General features: G+C 37.5%; 1 protein-coding gene across 1 annotated transcript; it reads right to left on the bottom strand.

Annotated features, from left to right (window-relative positions):
* Positions 1 to 621: 621 nt before the first annotated feature.
* On the bottom strand, positions 622 to 8,485 carry LOC129364841 (beta,beta-carotene 15,15'-dioxygenase-like). Its single transcript, XM_055037752.1, has 11 exons — positions 8,379 to 8,485; positions 8,157 to 8,285; positions 7,905 to 8,034; positions 7,512 to 7,659; positions 7,268 to 7,418; positions 4,820 to 5,040; positions 4,382 to 4,639; positions 4,185 to 4,290; positions 3,327 to 3,421; positions 1,207 to 1,318; positions 622 to 1,043 (listed from the first exon to the last, which is right to left on the bottom strand). Exons 1-11 carry the CDS (start codon positions 8,434 to 8,436, stop codon positions 889 to 891), a joined length of 1,563 nt encoding a protein of 520 aa, XP_054893727.1. The 5' UTR covers positions 8,437 to 8,485; the 3' UTR covers positions 622 to 888.
* Between the last annotated feature and the right edge of the window lie 1,027 nt (positions 8,486 to 9,512).

Below are 9,512 nucleotides of genomic sequence, written 5' to 3'. Positions count from 1 at the left end.
TAGAAGAGGGAGTTTGTCTGAATCTTGATTTGACCTCAGCACTTTCAGAAGGCCGTGGTCTGTGTCCAGCCTGAAAGCCAGACTGATCGGAATGGTTTTATCAAAGATAATAATTTAACTGTCATTTCACTTATATCGTCCGGGACTGGCCAATTAGCTTTTTGTGGAATGTAAAACGGAGTTGGACAGGATTTCCAGGTCAAAGCCCATCATCAAAAGTGATTTTGTGAGAATGGAACAGCTATAAAGGCTAGTTTTATGGCATTAATTATGTTTTAAAAGAAACTTACAAACATATTGAAAGATTGAGTTGACAGCTGGCTTCATTTCAATGCTCTTTAGTTTAAATGGTTGTTTCTACATGTTGACATGAAGTTAATTGGGCGTGCTTCCTTTTTTGTTCAGCTCTCCAGCATTTTATCTTATAGCAGTCTCTCTAGATTAACATGAGATTTTAGCCTTACCTGTTCCAGTTCCATCTTTGGATAAAATCTTCAAAAAGGTTTTGACGTGTTTGTGCTGTGAGCAATGATAGTAACATCACAAGGTCTCTGTAAAAATCACCTGTATTTGTTCCTGTTTTAACTCTGCATGGTAATAATGAGTAGTGCAACTCCAAACTTTGCGTTTGCATTGTTTTTTAATTGAGTAATATGTAAATATTCAATAACAATGAAACATACACACATGCAAACAGATATTTATCTCTAGAACAAGAGCAATATAATATTGCATGAGATTATCATTTCACAAGATTACTATATTTAGATACAGTTTAACCCAGCATATAAGCTGTCATGGTAACAGGGGAAGTAAGATAAACGATGCAAAGTCAGGCAAAAGCATGCAGGGGCTGAGGAGGGCTGTAGTAAACTTGATGCATGTTGATTAGTTCCCTTTTGGAATAAAAATTCCGTGCATGTCCTTGTAGAGGTCAGCGTTGACGTACGCCCTAGCAACTTCCTTGAATGTTTTTCCGTCGAGGATCACGAGAAAACCAGACTGGCCTGGATTGGAGTTGATGACAGATGACAGGACCACTCCTGCAAATTAGAGTTTGAATTTAAATTCATGCCAATTAACCAAGTAGTGTAGTGACAAAAACTGATGTCTGTGTTTGCCAAGTCTTTGTATGTACACAGATTAAGAGCACACAGTCCAGTGATGCTAACGACCAGGTTTACTTTTGCCAGTCCGTACACTCACCATCGTCCTCCGACTCTCCGTTTGGTCTGGGAACAAAAATCGGCTCTGATGGCCAGCAGTTTTCTTCATTCCAGTAAAGCATATTTCTTGACTCTGTGTCAAACTTTGCAACCTAATGGAGATAAAAAAAAACGTTTACAACAAGCATTTGAAGCAACTCTTACCGGTGAAACCTTATATGGGCAATAATAGATCTCGGAAGCTGTAGTTTTGAGTCCTCAACGGGAGGATTTCCTCTATGCTGATGCTGCATACCTGCTCCATACGAGGATTTTCTGCAAGTTCATTACTCATTGCAATCTACTGCACTTCCTTAGAAAAACTTTTTAAACCAATTTGAATAAAGAACTGAACTTGACTTCGCTGTTTAAGTACGAGGAATGATTGGAATAAATGTATGATTGGATGAAAGTAAATTTTTCTGTAAAGTGCCATCAGAAGACGAGTTATAAATTGGTACTTTATAAATACTCTAAATTGAATTGAGCTCAATTGTAATAGAAGGAATCAGAGTCTTTTTAAACAACTTTAGTGAATGAACAGCATTATAAAGATCACAGATCTTCACAATAAAGTTGTTTTCGGACTATGGGAGGAAGCCGGAGTACCCAGAGAGAACCCACGAATGCTCAGGGAGAACATGCAAACTCCACACGGAAAGACCCAGGTCAGCAATTAAACCGAGGGCCATCTTAGAGCAAGGCAACAGTGATTCCAACTGCGCCACTGTGCAGTCCCACATAAAACCCCAAAAGACTGTTGCCCCAAAAGACTTGTGGCTCTAACTGCAGAGAAAGGTGCTCCTTCACATTCTGCTATATATGCATGGCATACTTTTCAGATTTCTATTTGTAAGAAGCTTTAAAACTGTGAAACATTCCAATTATGTACCACACAACTGTGTAGTGTGTTATACCACAAACTTGAGTTAAGCTTTATTAAGGTTTGCACTTTTATTACAAAAAAATGTAAGAACTTGCAAAATATGAATACTTTTGGATTTTTTTAAATGTTTTTCTAATGATAAACCTTGTATGACTGAATGTTACACCCTGATGACTCATCAACCATAAGATGGATCCACATATACATTTATAGCATATTTTAATGTCTTTGAAGAATGCAAATTCACTCTTTATTTAATTACTTATGTCCAAGGATATTATATAACTACATGTTTTAATGCTCACTTTGTCGAAATGTAGCTTTTTCTCTTCCTACTAGCTTCTCTCCCAGAGAGAACCCACGAATGCTCAGGGAGAACACGCAAACTCCACACAGAAAGACCCAGGTCAGAAATTAAACCGAGGGCCATCTTAGAGCAAGGCAACAGTGATTCCAACTGCGCCACTGTGCAGTCCCACATAAAACTTCTTGGTTTTATTCTTGTCTTGAATATGTTATGTTATTTGTGAATTAAACATGTTGGAGGACTTTTATCAACCAGACAAGCACCCAGTCCAGTCAATCTGGACTCCCTTTTCTGCAGAAAAGGGACTTGTGAGTCTTTGCTGACACGGACAGCTTTCATGATGAAATACAATGAACTGGGTGACATCTCTATCTCAGGCCAACACAAATGCTCTGTAATAAACCCCCCACTGCATGATGGCTAAGTTTAGGGCTTCCAGATAGTAAAGGGGAGAGGTCGTTAAGTTTTCAGTCAGCTTTACTTTGAACTCTTATCTGACTGAATGGCGATAACAGCTGATATATCCGTGTTTTGTAGACGTCATCATCTCACGCCATGTAATTCCGTACATTGAAGTTGTTTTTCCACTTTTCTTTGTGTCTTAATATGCAACTGGGCCCAATGGGCCTATTATGATTTCTTTTGTGCCAACAGAGTCTTTGGACATCAAAGCGCTAAGGACATTGTGATACTCAAGCAGGTAGTTGTACTTCTAAAACTGCAATTTCCTTTCTGCATCAATGAAACACTGTTGACAGGAAGAACCTGTTTCCCAAAAACTTTAAAGCATATTTCGTGAAACATTCTGCAAGGAACATAACTCTCTTGGGAGCATAGTATGCCATAAGAAATATAAAATCCAGATGTTCCTACAAATTGAACTTCATGGCATCCGCAAAAAAAATAAAAAATAGGGAAGGAAATTTACCTGTTTCGACAATGCAGACTGGTCCACAATGTTCCCATAGGCAAACTTGTACTTCTTCCCATTGAAATCATAATTGATCCTGGGTAATTCAAAACCTGGAGAGGAAGAAGATAATAGCATGGTGCTTATTGGAAGACTGGTTCACATAAACATGAACCAGTGTTTATGTGATAGAGCCAAACAAATTCTTACTTGCGACAGACAGATTTAGGCTGAAAAAACTAGGAGATAAACTTGGCACAGGGACAAAGCTTAATCAGATTCCAAAGTACAGACAAAAGAACATCGGAGGTTTCTTGGAAGACATAGGCGGGGAAGATAAAGTGCTGAAGCAGAAACAGGTCAAGTGTGGATGGCATGTGAAAATGAGGCATGTAAACACTGAATGAATTGCAAAGCCAATCAGTGACAAAACTCACAAGCTAGTTAAGAAATACTGTTAAAATTTGATGCTGTTTGAGTGTCCATTCAAAGTGCTTCTCCAAGGTATCCAAAACCCTTGGATGTTTTCATATTTTGTCGTATTGCAATACGAAACATGACCTTTATTTTATATGGTTTACATAGAGAAATACAAGGTAGCAAAAGTGTCAAATCAAAACTTAACTACTAATTTAACTTAATTAAATCAACTGTGGCTAACATTTTTTTTTTTTTATTCAGCTCTCTTTAATTCAAAAATAATCTCAAGTGGTACCAATTTTTTTCAGAAATGAACTGGTTAAAAGAGTCCATCTGTAGCGATAGTATATTTTGGGAATAACTTTCCTCAGGAGGGACATTATAACATAAGCCAATTTATAAGGGCACAATACAAGTACTTTTGCAAAGCACTGTATAATGGGTTGCTGGGTTTACCTTCACAGAGCACCTCTGACTGGCATTTGCATTTCCCCTCTTTCTCCTTTACAGCACTGGCTGTTGTGTAATTGAGTTTCACAAGATTCTCTCCAACCCCAACACCCTGCAAAACCAGAGAACAACCCAGACTGTGAGAAACCTCAAGCCATTTTTAAGCGACAGCTTAAAATTCAAGATGTACTTTCGTACCGTACCTTGTCCGACTTGACGGGAAGTGCGAATCTTCTGAAACTCGGTTTGGAGTACTCGCTGCTTTGAGAACCAGCATCATCTTTTAGGTTTTTCAGGTAGAACATGTCATACAGCTTGCTGTCGTTGTAGGTGATGGCATCAAACACCACATGGTCTTCATCTTCAAAGGCATTCACATGATGATAAATGACCATTGGTCCAGTGTTGAATTTCATTTCAACCTCTTTGCCAGTTCTTTTGTCGATCAAGTGGATCAGAGTCTGATGCAGAAAGGAAAAGACGTTCAGAAAAAGTTTGGACCGTACTTATACCCTCCCATTTTTTCTAAGGTTTAAAATATGAGCAGAAAAAGCAATTACATTTTATTTTATTTTTTCCACTTTGCTCTAGGAGAAATATATGCACAGAACGCAGGCCGCAAAACTGCTGTGACTCCTTACATTTTCATCAGGGCAGAACTTCGTGCAGCTTGCCCAGTTGACTCCCCTCATGTAGGCAGTGGCCATCTTGAGAATGTCCAACTTGAAAGGCTGCTCGACGAAGATGAGGTAATTATCTGTGAAGCCAATGCTGTGGCAGTAGCTCGGTGTGAAAAGAGACCGGCAGGAAACAGTGGCAATCGCCTCCACATTCTTCAGAGCAGGAACAGTCTTGCCTTTGTCTAAAATGAGACAGAGACATTTAATAATTGGGTTTAGCTGAGGTGACAAACTTATCTCATCTGACCAATTCTTTCACTCTGTAGGGCCTCCTTTGATTTATTTGAACTGCAATAAAGAGTCAGCACACAGCGATCAAGTCTGAGTCAGGTTTGGACTCAGACCTGAGCTTTTAGGCACGCATGAAGACAGCTACAAAGTCAGCCTTCTATCTGCTGAAGAACATTTTGAGGATTAATGTCCCACCAAGATCTTAGAAAAAAAAATCCTCTATGCTTTTATCTTTAATTGAATTGATTACTTTAGGAGCGTCATCACAGGTGTACCTAAACAGTCAGCCAACTTCAGCTGACCCAGAATGCTGCTGCTCACATCCTCACTAAAACTAGGAAAATAGAAGTGTTACACTGCTGCCCTAATGCATGCAGAAAAAAACTTTGAAACACTTCTGTTAGTTAAAAAATCTTAAATATAATATGGATCAAACTTCCAAAAAACTGATAATTATTATAATTTTTCTTTCTTGAAGTATCTTAGAAACGTGCCATGTAAATAAAATGCATTTAGATGTTGTGGGACCAGTCTTCTAATAGCATATAGCATTCCATGTTGCTACGTCATTCAGTATTATTGGTGCCTGCCTACCTAACAGTGAAAATCGTACATCCATTTGGCAATCCAATTGCACTTTTACACTCATGTTGATTAAGACTTTTGAACTGATAACATTAGGACTGTGTGTGCTGGTTGGCCAGAAAAACAAATACTCCGACGACTTTCGACTTCCCAATATTCCTTTGAATCTAGGATTCTGGGCACAGATCATATTTATATTTTTACTATGTATGACCAAGCAAATTGTTTATACGCAATTTCCAAAGTCCAAGAATAAAATGAGAGAAGAGAAATATTCTTTTCACAAAAGTTGTGATCTGTACTTGGCATTGGTCATAACAGATGTTTTTAACAAAACGCTCAATCTTAAGCCAGGTTCACATTATATTATTGTTTGGACCTCAGTTGGAATCATTTGTACTGTTTTCTCCTTATCACTGTTCCTCAACATTGTCATTTAACCTCCAACTCTAAGAGTTTATCACATGCTAGCCAATCATTGATGGACTAATACTTCTGTCATCCTTTCGGACGTAATTCTGCAGTTTGGTGTCTTGTACAGCTGGAATGGGTTTTTAATAAAGTCTCACTTTCTTAGCTAACTCTGAATGTAAACCATTGTGTTCAGAAGACTACAAAGCCTTTTTATGGCTTGTTGCATATAAAAAAATATTCAGATGAAGCTTATTTGTTTTTCTGGAGACCTGGTTACTGCAACATAAAACTTTATGCTGTAACAGTAGGTTTGGGTATTTTATTAGTACAGTAGATTAATGTCTCAAATTGTTTTTCAATTCATTCTGATTGATTTATGAAAGAATTTTCCTTTGACGTTCACTGTAACCTATGGATACCTCAAGGATCTATTTTGGATAATATTCTCTTTTCTTGTAAAGTTTTACTTTGAGGTATACTTTCAACGATTGTAACATCAATTTGCTGTCGACCTTTAAAGCGCCTTACCCTCCTTAGCAAACAGTCAAGATTCTGTTTATGACTTTATTGCATGTCTTTAATAGTGTCACTGGTGTGGCACCACCAGGTTTATCTGATCTGCTGCACACTTATATTCTGTCCAGAGCTTTAAGTCCAACAGTCAATTATTTTTCAAACATTCCTGGATCGCTGCTCAAATGTAGAAGAGATTGTTTTCTTAGTTCCTTTGGAACAACCTGTTTTTGGATATTAGAGCTACAATAATTTATCATTGTAAGAATATAAACATATTTAAAAAATAATTTTTATTTTCTTGTTTTTAGCCTCTGTTGAGAGGAATATTTTGCATACATCATGTTAGTTACAAATGTATTTTGTTTATTACTTGTTTTATCTAGATGTATTTCATTGTTACATTGTTATATTGTGCTTTATATTTAACTGCTACTGGCGATTTCATACCCTTTGGTCTGCTGTTGTTCTTTTCAGTTTGCAGTTTGCCATGCAAATAAAGTTTGGCTTGACAAGACTAGACTAGAGAGTATTAAAGGTTGACTGTAATATAACACATTTAATGTGTCTACATTGTGAAGCTGACAAGAAATAAGTAGCAGATCTGAAAGGAGAAAGAAGTCCCCGAGGTCTCTGCTGTGAGAAGATGAAGATGTCACAACCTACCTTTGGGTGAAACAGCAGGAACTTTGAACAGGATGTATTTGGTCTTTCCTTTCTCTGCTATCGAAATTCCAATGTTGTAGGCATTGCCTTCTTTGTCATAGTGCGGATGAGACATAGCCAGATTAACTGGCAGGTACTTCATGTAATCTACCTTAATGATCCAAAAACAACAACAACAGAAACTTTAGTTGAAAATATTTCACTAACTGCAATTTTCACAGTAAAGCAGACCCTGTAGGGTTACCTTGTCTTGAGTCTCAAGGGTAACCGGATCAATTTTGCGGATGTAGTTGGTTTCAGCAGTGGCATAATAGTCATCTCCGTATTTTATGATGTTGCTAGAACCATTGTCAGAAAAATCTGGCATCGTGTGGTTCAGGAAAGTGATTGCCCTGAAGAATAAGGTCGTGTCACTTTTATGAAGCGTGAAACTTTCAATGTTTTTACCTCTCGGAACGTCAAAGAATGTAAAGGAAGTCGTAGTCTCATGGATACCAATTGTTTATGATCATAGTCATTAGAGCACAGCAGCCCAAACAGAGCTCTGTCATAAGAAATTATAGAGCAAAAATACAGAATGATAAATATAATAATAGTAGAAATAATAAATAAAACAATAAAAAAAAATTGCTCTTACTTAACAATAAAGTTTTTGCTTGGGTCTGGATATGCCATTGTCCCCATTTCAGACACCACTATTCTGTTTTCACTCATGTTAGAGTTGTAGGTGTCACTTCTAAGGAATCTGCTCCTATGGGTCATTTCTCCTGCAAGGGCAGAGAGAGAGAGAAAAAAACACAGAGTATTTAAATTTAAAGCAAAGCACAAGACTTAAAGTACAAAAAAAAAATAATAATTATAATAATAATTGCTTAATCGCTCAACGAACCATCCTTGAATGAGAAGCTGGTTATTAAGGACATCCCGTCAAACCAGTGAACATAGCTTGTTTCCCCCACAGTGAAAATCCCAGGTCCGTTACGCAGCAGAGTTCCTTGCAGCCAATTTGGAATCGTCCCTGTTTAAAATTAAGACATATGAAGCTTTATGAGATCATCCTGGGCCTTGTGTATCAACTACCTTTTGAACATCAAAAATAACCCATATTAACCTTTAACTTCCGCCTTGACGGGCTCTGGCCTCTCTGTTGCGTTTTTGGAGAAGTCCATGTTGGTTCCTGGAGAGCAGGAAGGCGCAGTGGTATCGCAGGAAGCGAGCGTCTTTTATACCTGTGGTCTTGTGAGGGGGCTTGGCAAAACATGCATTATCTTATTGTCCTTATCAGAGAGGCTCTCTGATGTTTAAAGCAAATTCCAGAGATCAGTTTCTGCGGGAAAAAAAAAAAAAAAAGCTAAATTTGCAGGGTTTTTTTTTTTTTTTTCCAAACTGCCTACTCAGGGCACTTTGGTTTTCTTTAGCTCAAAATCCCATCAGCCTGTGACATTTGTCTATTAAATTATACATTGTTGTGTTCATCTGTGTGCATTTGTCTAAGACAAATCAGCTAATAATGACCGTATCAACTCAAAGGGTTTGATCGGACATGGAAACATTCGCTCCACCAGCATTGGTTTTGGTCTTATCTGCCCTTGGAACGAAGATTGCAAAAGCACTTTATGGCATCACACCGCTAATTGTGCCCAGCAGACACTCTGTGTGCCTTAAACTTTTCCATATCACTGCAGTGGAGGGATCCAAAGACTAGAACAGGTACAGGCTTTGGCTCAGGATTAGGAAGATGATAGATAGATAGATAGATAGATAGATAGATAGATAGATAGATAGATAGATAGATAGATAGATAGATAGATAGATAGATAGATAGATAGATAGATAGATAGATAGATAGATAGATAGATAGATAGATAGATAGATAGATAGATAGATAGATAGATAGATAGATAGATAGATAGATAGATAGATAGATAGATAGATAGATAGATAGATAGATAGATATAGATAGATAGATAGATAGATATAGATAGATAGATAGATAGATAGATAGATAGATAGATAGATAGATAGATAGATAGATAGATAGATAGATAGATAGATAGATAGATAGATAGATAGATAGATAGATAGATGTTTTTCAATCGAGACTAAGGAGTCCTAAATAATGCACTTCACTGCCCTCTAGTGACTAGTATGTGACATAACCTGATGAGAATTGAGCTTTCACTGGTGAAGCAAAATCTCAACGTTATCTACCAATATCTGCTGCAGTGGTCTGCAAAATTCTAAA

The sequence above is a fragment of the Poeciliopsis prolifica genome, unplaced genomic scaffold (genome assembly GCF_027474105.1).
Source record: "Poeciliopsis prolifica strain line A6 unplaced genomic scaffold, Auburn_PproV2 SCAFFOLD012, whole genome shotgun sequence".
Lineage (NCBI taxonomy): Eukaryota > Metazoa > Chordata > Actinopteri > Cyprinodontiformes > Poeciliidae > Poeciliopsis > Poeciliopsis prolifica.
This window is presented reverse-complemented; position numbering and strand designations above follow the sequence as displayed.

What these genes read in the sequence shown, in the direction of transcription:
- LOC129364841 (XM_055037752.1), bottom strand. Translation starts at nt 8,436, where the DNA reads ATGGACTTCTCCAAAAACGCAACAGAGAGGCCAGAGCCCGTCAAGGCG. An exon ending in CAGCTTCTCATTCAAGGATG is followed by an intron (nt 8,035 to 8,156) that starts GTTCGTTGAGCG and finishes CTGCCCTTGCAG; the next exon opens with GAGAAATGACCCATAGGAGC. An exon ending in AGCAAAAACTTTATTGTTAA is followed by an intron (nt 7,660 to 7,904) that starts GTAAGAGCAATT and finishes CTTATTCTTCAG; the next exon opens with GGCAATCACTTTCCTGAACC.